Source organism: Trifolium pratense, linkage group LG7, assembly GCF_020283565.1.
Source record: "Trifolium pratense cultivar HEN17-A07 linkage group LG7, ARS_RC_1.1, whole genome shotgun sequence".
Classification (NCBI taxonomy): Eukaryota; Viridiplantae; Streptophyta; class Magnoliopsida; order Fabales; family Fabaceae; genus Trifolium; species Trifolium pratense.
The window spans coordinates 7,526,933-7,547,235 of record NC_060065.1 but is presented as its reverse complement, the minus strand read 5'-3'; the positions used below and the strand labels follow the sequence as shown (position 1 = coordinate 7,547,235).

At 33.8% G+C, this 20,303-nt stretch overlaps 1 protein-coding gene and 1 pseudogene across 1 annotated transcript; both read left to right on the top strand.

Annotated features, from left to right (window-relative positions):
• The first annotated feature begins 451 nt into the window (after nucleotides 1-451).
• LOC123894281 (F-box protein SKIP23-like) lies at nucleotides 452-2,868 on the top strand. The gene is made up of 2 exons (XM_045944239.1): nucleotides 452-1,811; nucleotides 2,549-2,868. Exon 1 carries the CDS (start codon nucleotides 573-575, stop codon nucleotides 1,806-1,808), a length of 1,236 nt encoding a protein of 411 aa, XP_045800195.1. The 5' UTR covers nucleotides 452-572; the 3' UTR covers nucleotides 1,809-1,811; nucleotides 2,549-2,868.
• A 788-nt stretch (nucleotides 2,869-3,656) lies between these two features.
• Nucleotides 3,657-7,301, top strand: LOC123894280 (annotated as a pseudogene).
• Nucleotides 7,302-20,303: the final 13,002 nt, after the last annotated feature.

The following is a 20,303-nucleotide window of genomic DNA, read 5'->3' as shown; positions in this document are numbered from 1 at the left end:
TTTTTTATAAAATTTTATAGACGATTTACACGATATAAACTTTCAATTTAATAATAAATTTTATAAAATTCGTATTCGGATAATGAACAATAAATATACCATTTTATATGATTTTTTTAAATTTTATTAATGCAACATAATTTTCTCTTTTCACTCCAACATCATCTACCACTTAAAACAGCTCTTATTTATAGTTTGAATTTATAGCTCATAAGCTAAAAATGTGACATAATTTAATTTATCTCACCTAATAATTTCAAAAGAAATTTGTGTACTATCGGTGTAAAGATTCTTTACACATATATCCAATGATACGTTGTCACATCATTTAATGAATATAACACATCATGTATTGGATGCATGTGTAAAATAATTTTCCGCATATAAATTAAATTCATTTCAAAATTCAAAATATTAAAACTAACAAGACTTCACTTTATCAGGAGACTATAATAAATGATGTCACTGTGTCCTTATCTTCTCCTTCATCTTTGTCTTATTGTTCATATCCAAACAAACAAAGTTTCCATAAAAAAAAAAAAACAAAAACATATGCAACACCCTCAGTTCCAATGTTGATAGCAGACTGGTCTAAACTCCCTAAAGAACTTCTCCAAATCATTTCCGAAAAACTGAACTGCGAATTCCATGAACTACGCTTCCGATCTGTATGTTCATCATGGCGTTCTTCTTCCATTCCTCCCAAAAACCATCTTCTCAACTTACCTTCCAAATTCCCATACCCTTCCAAAAACAACAACAACACTTCCACTTACCCTATCTTTAAACGCACCATTTTCCTCATCAACCCACCTCCAAATCAACAACAACAACAAACCCTAAACCCTTGGCTCATCAAAATCGGTCTTGACTCACGTGGCCGTACTAGTCTCTGGAACCCTCTCTCACGTGATAAGCAACTTCGTCTTCGATTTCAACTCCCTCATTACTTTGATTTCAACCAACTATCACTCTTCAAACTCGGTCATGAGTTTGTCATCGGTGATTTTCCTTCCGTATATCCCAATGAGTCTTATTCTACTGAGAACTCACACTTTATGAAGAAGGTTGTTGCTTATGATGACACATTGAATTCTGGCAACGATAGGAGTTGTTCTGTTCTTCTCACTATTCATATTTCCGGGAAACTTGCCATTTTTCGGAGTGGTGATCAGCAGTGGATGATTATGCCTGAAATGCCTCCGAATCCTTACACCGATGTATGTGTTTTCAATGGGAGGCCTATTGCTGTTGATAGTGCTGGTCGGACTGTTGTGGTGGGATCGGATTTAAGTTTGGATTTGGTGGCGGAGGCTGTGTTTGGGGGAGATACAAAATATTTGGTGGAGAGTGATGGTGAGTTGTTGCTAGTTGATAAGTATTCCAATCGTGTTGGACAGTTTAGGCAGTTTAGGCAGTTTGAGCGGTCTGACTATGAGCAGTCTGACCTATTTTCTTTCGGTGCTGTTGATGAAAGAGATTACGTGATTGGAATAGAGAGAGCTGTGAGATTTGATGTGTTTAGGCTTGATGAAAATGACAAGAAATGGGTGAAGTTGACAAATTTGGGGGATAGGGTTTTGTTTTTGGGGAAAGATTGTGCTTTTTCTGTTAAGGCTTCGAATTTGCCTATGGCAAATGGGAATTGCCTGATATTTAGGGATGATGATTATGGCCGTGATCTTCATTCAACTGGGCTTGGGATAGACGTTTTTTGCTTGGATAAACAACAGATTTTGCCTTTGTCCAGTCTTCCTCGTTGTTCTAACTTGTTTTGGCCACCTCCTCAATGGACCGGATTGGATTGAAAGGTTTGTAACTTATGTTAATGTACACATCAGCTTTATTTCTGTTGCTAAATTGGATAAATTTTTCAACACGAGCTTGTAGAAAAAGTAACATTGAAATGTTCTTACAATGTCTGATGGTCTTTTAATTGAAAGGTCTTATCTAACTTGTTCATAAGCAGCTTTAAACTTATGAGAGCTTTTATCATTTGGAACTAAATGCTTAACTCACTTGACAAGTTCCTATAAGACAGAACTAACCCAAACTGATCCATACTACTTATAGGTAAGGGATATTTTTCATTTCTGGAAAGACAAATGTTAGTAAATTGTTAGTGGATATTAGGGTTTGAACCCTGCTCCTTAATCTCACTCTCCACCACCTGGTCATCCTTATGGGATTGACAACTATTGCATAAGATTTACTGTAAGGACTGTAGGTCTTTATCATAGTTCATTACAAGCTGATGTTAAATTATATGCCTGAAATGTTGAATGACCTAGAGAACCATTATGCAATTTACCTTTACCTTGATTTGTATTGCTCTAAGTGAAATGACTCAAATGAGGTTGATTTGTTCTAAAAGAATCAACTATCTACTTTAACATGCCTTTTCACATTATGCTTAATCTGTAATCCCTCCTACCGGCTACCACTAAGGTATATGCATAAATGAATCATAAATATGTTTTTTTTAAGGCTTTAAAATGTTGATGAATTACTGATTGGGAGTTGAATTCTGTTTTCTGGGTGACTGCAGGTGTTGATTGGGTCATCTGAATTTCACATTGCTTCTTTAAAGAGAAAGATAAACAGAACGTCGTATTGTAGTTTACTAGTATGTAAGAAATATATATAATGGAGTAGGAAAGGAAGGCCTGGTCTGTGGTAGATAGGCTATTAAGTAGGTTTAAGAATGATGACAAATTATATCATGTATTAAAATGTTATTTCATTCTGCTTTTGAATCATTATTAGGACCTTTTGTTTCTTTGGATTTAAAATGTAATGGATTGTTGTTATTGGTTTCTCTTTGTTTATTGTACTGCTAATGTATCTTCTGGTGAAGTTTATATTTGAGTATCTCATCCTATTCAGATTAGTCTTTATGACTGTGTAAAACCATGCTGCTTTTGCTTCAATGTTAGCATCTTTCATATGGAGAACCTCAGAACCATATGTTATCATGCTTCACCTATAATTGTATGTTTATGGATTTGCTTATTCTTCTACAACAATTCTTTATCCAATTCTTTCAAGCACTTGGCTTCACTATTCTTCTTGTTTTTTTTAGCAAGTCTTCTTAATTATTCCTCCAAAATTGATTTGTTACATTGAAGTTAGATTTTATTAAGGATTATGGTTAAGATGGTGGTTCATAGTTTCTTTTATCCTAACTTTGTTTAGGAATAGGTTAAGGAACGATTATAAACAAACACATAATTCGACTTACAATGGTGTCTTTTAACTAAAGACAAATTTGTGAATGCTCACCTAAGACCCAAAGCAAAAATACCTCAGAGCAACGGTACCTCCAAGTTGAGGTTGGAGCACTATCAGTTTTTTCTTCTCTAAATATAATTTTTAACTTGTATATCATGCCAAATGAAAACCTTATGGAAATGTCTCGTTAGCTTTCTTCAATGTAAAGTAATCAAACTAGGTCCACTAGGATAATAAACTATTGCATGTTGCTATATTATTGTTAAGTTGGCTTAACTTGAATGTATTTTTGGCTTATTCTATGTATTTTTGGTCATTGTATCTTTCTTTCCTCGCACACCTTGTGCTTGGTTAGATATCTTAATATATTTTGGCTTATTCAAAAAAAAAACTTCCATTTCAACTAACTCAAGAATATGATACCATCTTGGAGAGAGCCTTGTTGATAGTTTCCAGTTCCACAATTCAAAAACAGAAAAAACATGGCGGAGTTGGTTGGTGGAGCATTTCTTTCATCATTCTTTCAAGTGGCTCTTGAGAAGTTGTCTTCTAATGATTTCACAGACTCTTTCCGTAGAGCAAAACTTGATGACACACTGATGCAGAAACTTCAAGTTACACTCAATTCTATCAACCATGTGCTGGAAGAAGCAGAGACAAAGCAGTACCAAAACACATACGTCAAGAAGTGGCTTGGTGATCTTAAACATGTTTATGAAACAGATCAACTTTTGGATGAGATAGTTACATGCACACCACACAAGAAGCTTAAAGTTGCATCCCAACCGGCTACAAGCCAGGTATTCGACTTCTTTTCTTCTTTTACTTATCAATTTGAATCTAGGATCAAAGAATTGCTAGAAAAGTTAGAATTTCTTGCAGATCAAAAGGATACGTTGGGGTTAAAACAAGTCATTTGTGCTAATGATGAGGGTGGAGTCAGTAGGAAACCTTTAAAAAGATTGCCAACTACATTTTTGGTAACCAATCGAGCATATATGGTAGAGAATAGAGATGGTGACAAAGAGGAAGTAACCAAATTTTTTACTTTCTGACATAAACGGTGGCAATAAGGTACCAATAATCAGCATAGTAGGTTTAGGTGGAATGGGAAAAGCCACCCATGCTCAGCATGTGTACAATGACAACATGATCCGGAAGAAGTTCGAATTAAAAGTGTGGGTCTATGTTTCAGAAATTTTAATGTTGTTGGACTTACTAAAGCAATTATGAGGTCATTTCACTCTTTGGCAGATGGTGAAGACTATCTACTCCAACATCAATTGCAGCAGAGACCAACAGGCAAGAAATATCTGCTTGTTCTGGACGATGTCTGGAATGGGAGTGGCGAATGTTGGGAGCGGTTACTACTTCCTTTTAACCATGGATCTACTGGAAGTAAGATTGTTGTGACCACGCGCGACAAAGAGGTCACATCAGTCATGAAGTCCACCAAACTTCTTAATTTGAAGCAATTGAAGAATAGTGAATGTTGGAGTATGTTTGTGAGGCATGCTTTTCATGGCACGAATGCGAGGGAATATCCAAGTCTTGAATCAATTGGCAAGAAAATAATAGAAAAGTGTGGTGGGTTGCCTTTAGCTGTAAAAACATTGGGGAATCTCTTGCGAAGAAAATTCTCTCGACGTGAATGGATTAAGATATTGGAGACAGAACTATTGTGTCTATCAGATGGTGATAGTAACATAAACCCAGTACTGAGATTGAGTTACCATCATCTCCCTTCCAATCTGAAGCGTTGCTTTTCTTATTGTTTCATATTCCCTAAAGGTTATATTTTTTGCAAAGGTGAATTAATCAAGCTTTGGATGGCAGAAGGTTTGTTGAAGTGTGGTAGAATCGACAAAGGTGAAGAAGACTTGGGTAATGAATTCTTTGACGATCTAAAGTCAGTTTCATTTTTTCAACGATCAGGATATGTTGATTATAAGTACTTTGTTATGCATGATCTTGTCAATGATTTAGAGGGTGATTGGGCGCATGATATTCCTGAAAGGACACGTCACGTTTGGTGTTCTCTTGAATTATAAGATGGTGATAAAATATCACAACATATTTATCAGACTAATGGATTGCACAGTTTGATGGCACGAGCAGGTTATGGTGGCCAACGCTTCAGGGTATGCAACACAGTACAATATGATTTATTTTCAAGGCTAAAATATTTACGCATGTTGTCCTTAAGATTTTGTAATCTCAAGAAGCTAGCTGATGAGATAATCAACTTAAAGCTTTTGCGTTATCTAGATCTTTCTCGAACTGCTCTCACAAGCTTACCTGATTCCATTTGTATGTTGTATAATTTGGAAACATTGATACTGATACATTGTCCATTGACCGAGTTCCCTTTAGATTTTTACAAACTTGTTAGTTTACGCCATCTTATGCTTAAAGGCGTTCGTATAAAGAAGATGCCAGAGCAGATAGGAAGACTAAACAATCTTCAAACGCTGACTGATTTTGTTGTGGGAGATCACAAAGGGTCTGATATTAAGGAGTTGACAGAACTCAACCATCTTTGTACACTTCGCATTTCAGGGTTGGAAAATGTCATTGACTGTGTAGATGCAGTGACAGCAAATTTGAAAAATTAGAAATACTTAGAAGAATTATGCATGATGTTTTGTTACAGTAAAGAAATTGATATCTTTATCTTGGAAGCAATTCAACCAAATAACAACCTGAATAAGCTTGATATAGTACGCTATTGTGGCAATAACTTTCCAAATTGGATCAAAGATCGTCATTTACCCAATTTGGTATCTCTTAAGCTGATTGAATGTAAATTTTGTTCTCGGATGCCACCTCTTGGGAAGCTCTCCTCTCTCAGGGAGCTTTCTATTTCAGGCTGTCGTGGAATAGAGACCATTGGTGAAGAGTTTTATGGCAATAACTCATCAAATGTCGCGTTCAGGTCCCTTGAAATTTGCAATTTGAGAAAATCTCTGAATGGAAAGAATGGTGATGTATTGAAGGTTTCCCTTTGCTGAACGAGCTTTCAATAAGATACTGCCCCAAGTTGAAAAGGACACTGCCTCAACACCTTCCTTCTTTGCAAAAATTGATGATTAGTAATTGCCAAGAGTTAGAGGCTTGAATTCCCAAGGCTGGTAATATTGTTGAGCTAGAGCTACCTAAAAGGATGTGAAAACATTTTGGTAAAAGAATTGCCATCCACCTTAAAAAATGTCATCCTTTGTGGAACTCGGATTATCGAGTCCTCCTTGCAGCAAATTCTACTCAACAATACCTTTCTTGAAACTTTGTTTATTGAGGACTTCAACGGTACATATCTAGAATGGAACACTTTGGATTTGCGTAGTTGTAATTCTCTTTGCCTTATATCAATATGTGGCTGGCGCTCCTCAACTTTTCCTTTTCCACTACACTTGTTCACCAATCTTCATTCTCTAAAGTTGGACGATTGTCCACTATTGGAATCGTTTCCTGCGGGAGGTTTTCCTTCTAGCCTGAGCATCCTCCATATATACAGATGTCCGAAATGATTGCTTCGAGAGAGAAGTGGAGTTTGTTCCAACTCGATTCTTTGAAAGAATTGATTGTTAGTGATGACTTTGAAAATATGGAGTCCTTCCCATAGGAGAATATGCTTCCACCACCTCTTGACCATCTCGAGTTGAGATATTGTTCAAAGCTAAGAATAATGAACTATAAGGGTCTTCTCCACCTCAAATCTCCCCAATCCTTACATATTGATGGATGCCCTTGTCTTGAGCCCTTGCCGGAGGAGGGTCTACCCAACTCCCTTTCTATTTTGTCCATCAATAATTGTCCATTGTTTATGCAGCAGTGCCAAAAGGAGGAAGGGAGGCATTGGCATAAGCTTTGTCAAATCCCTATAGTGAGAATAACTTGACTGATTAGCATATGAAAAAGGCATGGATCACACTCACCCATCTGTGTTTATTTTTCTGAATTTTCTTTTACAGAAATGTCATAAGATTCAATCTTTCATGTTGCACACTAGCTTATGCATAAATTGTACTCCATCATATATCTTTAATGTTTTACAATAATATGATTGTTGTTTTCTACCCTCAAATCCATATGCATTTCAAATATGTATTGGATTTTGGCTTGATAATAACATGTTGCCAAGCTGACATACTGCCTTGAGATCAAACAAGAAATATATTCTCACAGATATATAATTCTATTATGAAGTTCCTGGAATTCAATTATACTTCCTCCCTGTAAATTCATGCATCACTGACACTTTAAATTGAAGAGATGAGTTTGGTGTTGAGCATGTGTCAACACCAGACACGACACTGACATGTGTGAATACACTCAAGTGTTTCACTTTCTCAAATTATTATCAGGTTGTTAGTGTCATTATCCGTACATTATAATATATTTGGTTATGTTTCACTCATTCATTCGATCATTCATTTGGCTGCAACTAACATTGTGTTGTTCTTATTGGGGGTGACTTTGATGTGATGCTCAAGTGTGTTTGAAGTTTTGCACTAGAAGATTAGAAGTGAAGTCAATGCCTTTTTAGCTAGCTCCTATGCATATATTAACCTTTCCTTTAATCAACTTTTCATCTTTACTTTATACTGAATTAGGAAAGGTTTGTTTAAGATATTGGACAATATCAAAAATATTTTTGAATGAAATATTTTATTGACTTGATCATAGTATTGTTGTGAAGTTTTGTGCTCTTTTTCACTTATATTTTGTTTCAATATCATAATAGTTGGAGGTAAGCTCACGCATTATGTGTGCAAAGAAATGAAAAGAGTGCTGAAATTGAGTGAAGCATAGATAAATTAAAGTCAATTTAGAGTTAAGTTATAATTTAGTGTACAAATTACTTTTCAAAAGTTACTTGATTTTGAGTGTTTTTTTTTGTTTCCCACATGGACACTAAATGCGCACATCTCTAAATTAGAATTCGAGTTTTGGTTCATGTGTTGAAAGTCAACATGAACAATATGTACATTATTTATGATATGTGTATATGATGGATTCCTAGCATGATTTTGAACTTGCATCATTTTTTTTGTTTTAATCCTTTTGTTTTAAATAAAGTTTGGCCAATAATTATTCCCACCAGAAACTTACATCATATTTAACTTTGTCACATTTGAGTCAAATTAGAGGACATTAGGGGAGAAAAACTAAACGACTAAGCTTATGTTTGGAATTACAATGGATACATAAGAATTATGGTGATTCCATCATAATTTATAAAAATTGCAGTTGATTATTGTAATTCTATTATATTCACTATGATACCAAACATAAATTAAAATTGTTTTGTTCTACAAAAAAATAATATATCGAAATTCAAAAATTATAATACTTGAAAGAAAAAAATTAAGCCAAATACATATGGATTTGTAAATGGGAATAATCATCAAATTAAGACATTAATTTGTCCAAAATATATTGGCTTAAGCATAATAAGATTGAAATAATGTTGTTGCAACATTTTTTAAATGATACACCATGACAAAAACAATAACTAGATGATAACAACACAAAATAAAATTTCACAATCTTTTATCTGTTGTGAGACATGTAAATTCTTCATATGAGCCATATCATAAACAAAGAGCCTCCTCCAAACAGCAGCAGCAACACATCCCAGCAAGGCTGCAACACAAAAATAGCAAAGCTGAATTAAAAAACAATAGAAGAAAATTCTTTTTTTTTTGACATAATATAGAAGAAAATTCTTGAATTAATCGGTATTGGATCTCAATTAAATTATTCTTTAATGTACCGATATCATAAAAAAAAACATAAAATAATTTTATTTAAGAAGAATAATTTCTATAATAATTTTTATAATTTCTAGTAAAAAAATAATCATCTAATAATTTTTGACCCAAAATAATTATTGTAATTGACAAAAGATATTAATTGTTAATTTTTTACTAAAACACATAATAATTATTGAATTAAAAATATGGGTTTATTATACATTAATTTAATATTGCATGTTGAAACGAGTACATACCATGCCATTAAACCTACTTCTGCTGCCCCTGAATTTGCAGTCTGAGGTGGAGCTTGAGTGACAAAAACTTGAGGTTGGGGTGCAGGAGGAGGAGGAGGATACCCTTGATAACCTGGTTGAGGATATCCTATTTTGTTCAACAAATAACCAGATTTCAATAAATCATACTACTAAACATATGTAACATATATATAATATATATCAATTGGTCACAAAATATATAATGTAATAAACCAACAATAAAAGGCAAATGGTAAATAGATGGATTTGTTTGAATACCTTGTACAGTAGGTGGACCAGAAACGTTAACATTAACAGCAGGAGGGTTTTGATTGTAGTAAGCCATCTCAAGTTCTCTAAACAATTCGAGAGTGAAAGTGAGAAAAATGTGTTAGTATATCCTACTATATTGTTCTCTATATATAGTGGGTGATTATGGGAGGTGAATCACTTAAAAGCTAATACAAAATTACATATGGAAATTATTATAAAGAAAACGTGGATATGAAAATATTCTTTTTCTATAATTTTTTGGATATTTTGGGATTTTGTTTTTTAATAAAGCGTGTTCATTTTATAGCAAATTTATAGCAACTTATTAGCCTATTCATTTTATAACCGTTTGGAATATTCTAATTAATTGGATTGATTATCTTACTTGATGGAGATGATTACTTAAGTATGAATACATAGCAAACTTGCTGTCTTCTGAGTATATATATATGGTCATGAGTTGGTAAACGAGAATATAAGAAAACTGCATGAATACATTGCAAAGACAAGTGCTCACTCCTCTCAAATTATAATAAGGGAAAAAATAAAAAACACATTTATTAAGAAAAACTAAAATATAATAATTTGAAATAGTTTTTTTTTTTTTTTTTTTGTAGTTTTCTTGAAAATAGTTGCATGAGAAGATGTAAAATCAATTTTTATTGGTTATTGATTTTGGAAAAGATGAGAGAGAGTAAAATAGTTGCATGAAAAGATGTAAAATCAATTTTTATCGGTTATTGATTATGAAAAAGATGGGAGGGAGTAAAATAGTTGCATGAGAAGATATAAAATTAATTTCATGAGAATAAGTAAAAAGAAATCTTGAAAAAGATAAATATTTGTGTTTTCCCTTATAATTTGGGACAAAAAAAAAGTTTTTTCCCTATAATTTGGGACGGAGAGAATAATATTTACCTCATGATGGTTTTATTCCATCTCCCCTTAACAAAATAAATTATATTTTATATATAGTATTTGAGTTATCTACCTTTATTGACATTCTTGTGTCTTGATAGCCTTGATACGTTAATCATCGAGAAGAATTGATTGTATTCTGGGGGGGGTTACGCAATATATTGCGGATAATTCCATAGTTCAGTGATTACATGCCTTCGGTTATTTACTTTTCAGTCATCCGCACCAACCTTCACCCCAAATATGTGGTCCTTTTAGCTTTTTAGTTTTGTTCAAAAACTTTGATTCTTTTAAGAAATCAAGGTACCAAGTTTTGGGATGGAGGGACTTGCGCAATATTATTGAGTGATGAGTATTTATTCAATCAAACTTCGATAACTTTTCTAATTTACCTCTTAATAATTTGAGGATATTTACCGGTCAATTAATGAGAACAAGTTATATGCATGTAAAATAAAAATTTATTATAAGTTAGTTGTGGGCATCACATGTAAATTTACTTATGTTGCTTGTTGTCACTAATTTTATGTTATCTTTCCTTTTTCTTTTTTGGTATGAAAAAAAAGGGAAACTTGCTTTGAATTAATTGTTTACCTTGAATTGCTATTGCATGATCGTTCTTTTTCTTTTTCTTTTTGTTTTTATACCAAAGCAGGATTTTTCATCATAGCCGTTGGTTCTTATTACTAATGATGCTAGGTTGTATGATGTTGTTATTATTTTTTTTTTTTAATGACAAATTGTTAGTATATTACAATGTTACATTAGTTTTTCTCTTTGTCGGGACTTGAACCCTGAGACCTCCAACTCCTTTAACTCTTACATCAACTAATTAGCTATTCATCCCGCCCCACTTTTTAAACATGAATGAATTCACATAATTTGTAACCAATTGTTAGTTAATCTAGTGATGATTGATATTGCATTTGATATGGAAGATTATAGTTCGATCCCCACAACTGCGATCGAAGGAATGAAACATCTTGATATCAGAACTGACCCTCGAACCAATCGTTAATATGTACAAACGTTTTTGGTTGTTACTTAATGATGAAGAATGGTTCATTTCGATGTTGTTTTTTTTTTTAGGTAATATCAATGTGCTTTTTATAGAATTGTGAATTAAGACTTTTAATAATTTGCTTTTCAAGGAAAATAGATTATTTAAAAAGAGAGGGTAAAATACGGAAATGCTATCTATATTACTTTTGAATTGTTGCGTTTGCAGTTTTATTCCAGTTACGTTTTTTCTTTCTTCCAATTTTTAATGAAATATTTTAGTAAAAAATTATGGCAAATGCTAAATAGTGCCCCCGGGGCACTCTTTAAACCCATAAATAGTAAACTTTTTATAGAATTTTTATCGGAATGCGTAAAGTCAACGCATTGGAAATTGTAGTTGAGAAACATTAACATGTGGCAAAAGAATCTGACGTGGTAGTTGAGAAACTTAAGTAACTTGTCACATCAGCGGAACTTGTTTATAATTTATTTTTTGCAATATTTTTTTTTTATATTTGTTAATTATTATGTGGCAAAAGAATCTGACGTGGTAGTTGAGAAACTTAAGTGACTTGTCACATCAGCGGAACTTGTTTATAATTTATTTTTTGCAAAATTTCCTTTTATTTTCTATTTTTTAAAAATATTTATTTTAATTTGGCATTGATGGATTATACTAATTCATCAGTTAGCTAAGTAGTTAGAAGTTAGTTTGTTTTGTTTGATCCTAGGTAGTTAGTTGGTTAGTCTAACTACCAAAAGTTGTTAGGAATTAGTTAGGCCAAAGGTAGTTACTTGTAGCTTAAGTAACAAGCATAAATACACCTTAGTGTATCAATTGTAATCAACTTTTTGGCCCCTATTGTGAATGAATAAAACTTTTCCTTTTGCTTATTCTTTCATCTTCTTCTACCTCACAAAATATAGAGTTTTCATTTTTTCTTTCCTTATCACAGTTTTCTGCAAAACTGTGTTATGCTCATAGGCGAGCTCACTGGCTTATGTGCATTGTGCAAGTGTGTGTGCCAAGCTTGATGCTTCTGCTGCGCCAACAATTGGTATCAGAGCCTGGTTCAATCACAGGACAAGAGTGAATTGTGAAGGAATCAAGTGGAGAAACACAAAGTGAAGCTGTGTAGATTGATTTCTTGAAAATTCAAGATGAACACCCAAGGTTTTGGTACAAACATTCTGATTCTTGATGGAAAGAATTGGGATAGATGGAGTGCAGTGATGAAGTCCTTATTTGGAGCACAAGAGTGTCTTGAGGTAGTGGTGAATGGATACGATGAGTTGGGAGCAAACCCAACCAATGATCAGAGAAACACATACAAAGAAAACAAGAAAAAAGACTGCAAGGCTTTATTCTATATCCAGCAGAATTGTGATGCACATCATTTTGAAAAGATTTCAAAATCAACTAAGTCCAAAGAAGCTTGGGATATACTCGAGGGTTACCATGATGGTGGAACCAAGGTCAAGAAAGTGAAATTGCAGGCCTTTAGGAGGCAATATGAGTCTATGGTGATGGAAGAGGATCAAAAAGTAAGTGACTTCTTCTCAAAACTTCTTGCACTTGTTCATCAAATGCAAAATTGTGGAGAGAATGTCACTGATGAAATGATAGTAGAGAAAGTGCTTAGATCCTTAACTCCAAACTTTGATAATGTGGTAATAGCTACAGAGTATGTGAAAGATACAGCTACAATGAAAATTGAAGAATTACAAAGTGCTTTGGAAGCACATGAGATTAAAGTTCTCAGTAGGGGTTCAGAAAAGAAAGAACAACAAGCCTTGCAAGCTCAAACCAACAAGAAAGATGATGGTAACAAGAATTTCAAAAAGAAAGGAAAGGGTAAAGCAAAGTGGCTCAAGAGTCAAAATTCAAAGTCAGATGACAAAGCTGAAACTTCAAAGGGAGGAGGCAATGTCAAAAGTCAGAACAAGAAGAGGAATTTTGATAAAAGCAAGGTAAAATGCTATAATTGTGAAAAATTAGGTCATTTTGCTGATGAATGCTGGTATAATAAAGATCAACAAGAAGCTAATGTAGCTGAAGACAATGATGCTAAGGCAGTGTTGGTAATGGCTACTACTGGTGATGAAACTCACAGAAATGAGGAATGGTTTCTTGATTCAGGCTGCTCAAACCACATGACACCTCATAGAGAATGGTTGACTAGTTTTGATGCAAGCAAGAAGACTAGCATTAAACTAGCTGACAGTAGTGAACTGGCAGCAGAAGGTACAGGGAAAATTGTGTTCAAAGGCAAAACAGGCAACACAGTCATCATAAAAGATGTGTTCTATGTCCCTAAGATGAATTGTAATCTCATTAGCATAGGACAACTGGTGCAGAAAGGTTTCTCAGTGACTATGGAGGACAATTCATTGAAGCTGTTTGATTCATAAAGGAACTTAGTGTTGAAGTCTCCTCTGGCAAAGAATAGAACATACAGATGCAAGATTCCAAGTGATAGTGTGATGTGTTTATCTTCAAATATAAGTGAACCAGTTGAAGAAATATGGCACAAAAGGTATGGACACTTGAACTATAGAAGCTTAAGAGATTTAAATTCTAAAGAACTTGTATATGGCATGCCTAAGATCAGTGTGAAGCATGCTATATGTGATATCTGCATAAAGAGCAAGCAAAGCAGATTACCTTTTGTGAAGGAGATGGCTAAGAGAGCAAATGCAGCCTTAGAAGCAAGGTTGTCAGAACCGGACCGGTCATCGAACCGGCAAGCTCACCGGTTCAAGGTTCAATTGGTCGGACCGGGTTTAACCGGGGTCGAACCTTTTTTAATTAAATATATATTTTAATTAATATATAAATAAAAAATATGAATAATTGTTCAATATTTCATAATTTCACACATTAAAAAGATAAAATATCAAATGTCAAAATAAAATAAAATTTATAATTCAAACCAAATTAGAAATTGTATAATAAACTAAGTTCAATAACACAAAATAGCACCATAACATCAATTGACAACATACTGCTTTCAAAAAAAATCAATTGACAACATACTACCAAAACCAAGTGCCAAGTGAAAAAGCAAAAACTAAATGTTCATCAAGTTCATAAAGACTAGTGTCCAAATGCATAGCTAAATGCAACGTAATAATCATTATAATGTTCATCTAGACATAAAAAGTTAAAAACTAATAATCATTATAGTCTTCAAGGTAATAGTAGTACCGCCGGCGCCGGAGCAAGAGGAGGAAGGGGAAGGGTTTGTGGCAAGGTTGAAGAGGGTGGAGGAGAGAAGAGAAAAAAAATTAAGCGTTTTTACGTGATGACTAATGAGAGAAGAGAAAAAAGATGAAAAACAACTTTTCCTATTTCTACGTTGTTTCAGATTTTTTTTTTTTTAAAAAAAAAAAAAAGATTTTGCCTTGTTTTTAAAAAAAAAAAAAAAAATTGCAAAACCGTTTGAACCGGCCGGCCGGTTCGCCGGTTCAACCCGGTTCAACCCGGTTCGCCACGGTTTTTTCCCGGTTGGTTTCCTGTCCGGTTTTCGATCATAACCGAGCCGGTTTCATGGCCGGTTCACGGTCCGACCGGTCCGACCGGCCGGTCCGGTCCGGTTCTGACAACCTTGCTTAGAAGTGATTCATTCAGACATTTGTGGTCACTTTGAAGTGCAGTCATTGGGAGGAAGCAAATACTTCATTACATTTGTAGATGAATTCACTAGAATGATGTGGATATTCACCATAAAGCTGAAGAGTGAAGCTTTATCAGTGTTCAAAAGTCTTAAAGTTTTAATTGAGAAGGAGAGTGAGAAATCAATTAAAATTTTAAGAACTGATGGTGGAGGTGAATACACTTCAAAAGATTTTGAAGATTACTGCAAAAGTCAGGGTATAACTCATGAGGTTACAGCTCCTTACACACCACAACACAATGGATTAGCAGAAAGAAGGAATAGAACATTGCTGAATATGGCTAGGAGCATGATTAAGCAGAAGTGCCTGCCACACAAGTTCTGGGGTGAAGCAGTCACTACTGCTGCTTACATCTTGAACAAGTGTCCTACCAAGAAGCTGAAATCAGTACCTGGAGAGGCTTGGTATGGAAGAAAACCAAGTGTGAAGCACCTCAGAGTGTTTGGTTCACTATGTTACAAGCATGTGCCAGATGCTAGAAGAACCAAACTTGAAGACAAAAGTGAAATAATGATACTTATAGGGTATCATCCAACTGGTGCTTACAAGCTATGCAACCCTGTCACTCAGAAAGTTCATTTCAGTAGAGATGTAATTGTGAATGAAAATGAGAAATGGAAATGGGAGGAAGAGCCAATGTATAGCAGTGAATCACAGTCAACATTCATTTATCCAAATTCAAGTGATGAATCAGATGGAGGTGAAAACTATGATGAAGGTGAAACAGTTAATGATGTTGATCAAATTCAAGGTGCAGAGACCAACAGTGATATGAATCTCTCAAGTGATGATGATGACAGGATTCATATGGTTGGAAGAACTCAGAGAACAAAACGTGTACCTGCTAGATTGAATGACTATGAAGTAATTCAAGACAATGCAGTGAATGATGAGGGTGACCTCATTCATTTTGCATTACTAGCTGATTCTGAACCGGTAAATTTCAAAGATGCTTTGAAAAGCAATGTGTGGAAGAAGGCTATGGAAGAGGAGCTTAAGTCAATTGACAAAAATCAGACTTGGAAGCTAGTTGCCTTGCCAGACAAGAAAAAGAGAATTGATGTGAAATGGGTGTTCAAAGTGAAACTGAACCCTGATGGCACAATTTCAAAGCATAAAGCAAGGTTAGTGGCTAGAGGTTTCTTACAGAAACATGGTATTGACTACAATGAAGTGTTTGCACCAGTTGCTAGGATTGAAACTGTGAGGTTGGTAGTAGCACTGGCTTGTAAAAATAGATGGAGAATGTACCATTTGGATGTCAAGTCAGCATTCTTAAATGGTCCATTGGATGAAGAAGTATATGTAGCTCAGCCACCAGGTTTTGAAATCAAAGGAAAAGAGGAAATGGTGTACAAACTGTACAAAGCTCTATATGGTTTAAAGCAGGCACCTAGAGCTTGGAATAAGAGGATTGATCAATTTCTTATTCAGATTGGATTTAAGAAGTGTACAGTGGAATTTGGTGTTTATGTTCAGAATCTCAACAATGAAGATTTGGTCATAATTTGCTTGTATGTAGATGATCTTCTCATAACTGGTAGTCAAAAACCAGAAATTGAGAAATTGAAAGGCAAGTTAAAGGCTGAATTTGAAATGACTGATCTTGGAAAGCTATCATTCTTCCTTGGAATGGAGTTTATTGAAGTGCAAGGTGGAATAGTGATGCAACAACAGAAGTACATCAGTGAACTGCTTGATAAGTTTGAAATGACTGAGTGCAAGCCAATTTCAAACCCTTCAGACACAAACTCTAAACTAGATGAATGCAAGGATGAAGAGGGAGTAGATCCTACACTATTCAGACAAATGATTGGATCATTGAGGTACTTGTGTAATAGCAGGCCAGATATCTGCTATGCTGTAAGTGTAATCAGCAAATACATGAATAAGCCTAAGAAATCTCACATGAATGCAGCAAGGAGAATTTTTAGGTATGTAAAAGGTACAATGAGGTATGGATTGCTATTTCCTACTGGTTTGAAGAATGATTGTGAAAGCTTGAGTAGCTATTCTGATTCAGATTGGGGAGGAGATGCAACAGATAGAAGAAGCACATCTGGATATGTGATGTTTTACAATGGTGCTTCAATTGCGTGGTGTACCAAGAAGCAGCCAGTGACTGCTCTATCAACATGTGAAGCTGAATATATTGCTGGCACTTTTGCTACTTGCCAAATGGTTTGGCTTGACTCTGTGCTAAGGGAACTAAAGTGTGAACTGCAGAAGCCTTTGAAGCTTATGATTGACAACAAGTCTGCAATCAATTTGGCAAAGAATCCAGTTTCACATGGAAGAAGCAAACACATTGAGACAAGGTTCCATTTCATAAGAGAGCAAGTTATGAATGGAAACATTGTATTAGTGTACTGTCCTACAGAGATTCAGCTTGCAGATGGTTTCACAAAATCTGTGAAACTTGACAGATTTGAGTTTCTAAGAGAGAAGTTAGGACTTGTTAGTGCTTAGCCAACTTTGAATTAAGAGGGAGTGATGGATTATACTAATTCATCAGTTAGCTAAGTAGTTAGAAGTTAGTTTGTTTTGTTTGATCCTAGGTAGTTAGTTGGTTAGTCTAACTACCAAAAGTTGTTAGGAATTAGTTAGGCCAAAGGTAGTTACTTGTAGCTTAAGTAACAAACATAAATACACCTTAGTGTATCAATTGTAATCAACTTTTTGGCCCCTATTGTGGATGAATAAAACTTTTCCTTTTGCTTATTCTTTCATCTTCTTCTACCTCACAAAATATAGAGTTTTCATTTTTTCTTTCCTTATCACAGTTTTCTGCAAAACTGTGTTATGCTCATAGGCGAGCTCACTGGCTTATGTGCATTGTGCAAGTGTGTGTGCCAAGCTTGATGCTTCTGCTGCGCCAACAGGCATAAATATATCACGTACATTTTATATATTGTTTCAAACTAATTTTTAAAAATTGAATAAATTATTTATTAGTACTTCTTTAAATGTTAACATCATATTTCAAAAAAATATCTCAAGTATGTTGACAAAAAAAAATCTCATATTGACAAAAAAAACTCAAGTATTGCTAAAGTTGGAGATCAAACTTTAATACTCTTGACTGATATTTTAATTTTGAACTTAATCTAAAATTGAGAATTTTACTTTTAATTTAAAAATTTAAATGTTTCAAATTTTAATTAAAAAAATTATGAAAACACAAATAATATACCAAAATATTTTTTTTGAATGTTAGATAAATAATACACAATTGATTTTTCTCATTTTCATGTATTAAATATGACTCTAGAAGTGATTAATATCAACCGCTAAAAACACAACCAACCAATTATGAAATATAAATTAAAAAGTTAAAATTTTAATATTAATAAATCATGCACAATTCTCTCACTCTCATGTATTAAACTCTTAGGCTATGTTTGGATTGATGGTATGAAATGGAATGGAGCGGAATGGAATATAATGGAATGGAGTGGAACGGAGCGGAATGGAACAAAAATGTCATTCCACTGTTTGGATATTCTATGACGGAGTGGAATAATGTTTCCATTCCATTGTTTGGAAATTAGACGGAATGAAACAAGTTATAACTTTTTTATACCAACTATACCCTCATTTAAAAATATTATTATTTAAATATATCTGTATATCTATTGTTACTAGAAACTATCTCCTTCAAAAATAAAATAAAAATTTAAATGTGAGTGGGAAAAGCATTGTACTAGCAAGAACTGTGACAAAAAAAAAAAACTCCAATTGAAACACAAATTCTATTAATGGTAATAATAGATGTGACGAAGAAACATTTCTTTTGATTACTAGTCTTACATTTGCATTAGGGGTCCATATACAAAGGCTAACAAACACGCACTACAGACAAGGAAACTACAATATAAGAAACAAACCTTCTTTTATATATCTATTTGAAACCTTGGAAAATACACAGATCCAGCCAGAAACACGAATGAAAATATAACGAAAACTATCACGTACACGGGCAAGAAAAAAGAAGATGCATAAGAAAAGAGATACACTGAGCAGAGGAAAAAAAAAAGTGAAGGAACAAATTTACTAGGAATAGAAAACATAAAATATAAATAGGGATAAAATAGTAATATTTTAATTGTGAAGCTCCATTCCATTCCATACACCCCAAATTGGGGGGAATGAAAACTTGAAGGATTGGATGGAATGAGATGGAATGAGTTCCATTGTGTTCCATTCCACTCCATTCATTTTTTACAAATCCAAACAATGGAATCTAATTACTTACCACTTCATTCCATCACATTCCATCAATCCAAACATAGCCTTAGAGTCATGCATATCAATCACCAAAAATACCAACAACCAATTATTACAGACATGACACCATCAATATATTAGAATTCATTTTCCTTAATTTTTTATGTAATACTACATTCATAATTTTTTTTTTTTTGCTCATATATTCTTTTGTATTTTTCTTTCCTTTCATCTTTTTTTGCATACATTCTTAAAAATAAAAGACAATTGTGAAAATTTACGAAGTACATTGCTACTACAAAAACTATATATATATATATATATATATATATATAGAGAGAGAGAGAGAGAGAGAGAGAGTCAGGATCAAATGACACCAAGGTGTCAAACTTAATAATATGACGTACACCTCCGATAATTCTTTACTGGATAATCGTCTTACAAAATTGACCGTTAGATTGAAATATATTCCAACATAGATTATGTCTATAAAATATGACATTAATCAGAAATCATTTGATATGTCATTGAGATACATCAAAATTAACTCATTTTTTTGAAAGTTCGTAAGACGTTAATTTTGTTGTATCTCATTGAGGTATCAAATGATTTCCGATTAATTAATGTCATATTTTATAGACATGATCTATATGTTATAATATCTTTCGATCCAACGGTCAGTTTTATAATACGATTATCCGGTAAATAATTATCGGATGTGTCATATAAAAAGTTTGACACCTTGTTTTGTATCTTCAATTGACAGAATAAGGGACAAGGAAAATCAAGATTTAAGATTGTCCTCTGCTCATGGTTATGGCTTTTGGGCGTAGGTTTTCTGGAAATGTTGGACAACATTGTGTACAACACATACACATATTTTGGCTTCTATACTGCAATTATGGAAAAGATGACAAAATTGCATCAGTAGCAAAGTTCAGAATTCATACAAACGATGACG

Coding starts and splice junctions, on each gene's coding strand:
- LOC123894281 (XM_045944239.1), top strand. CDS start 573: ATGTTGATAGCAGACTGGTCTAAACTCCCTAAAGAACTTCTCCAAATC.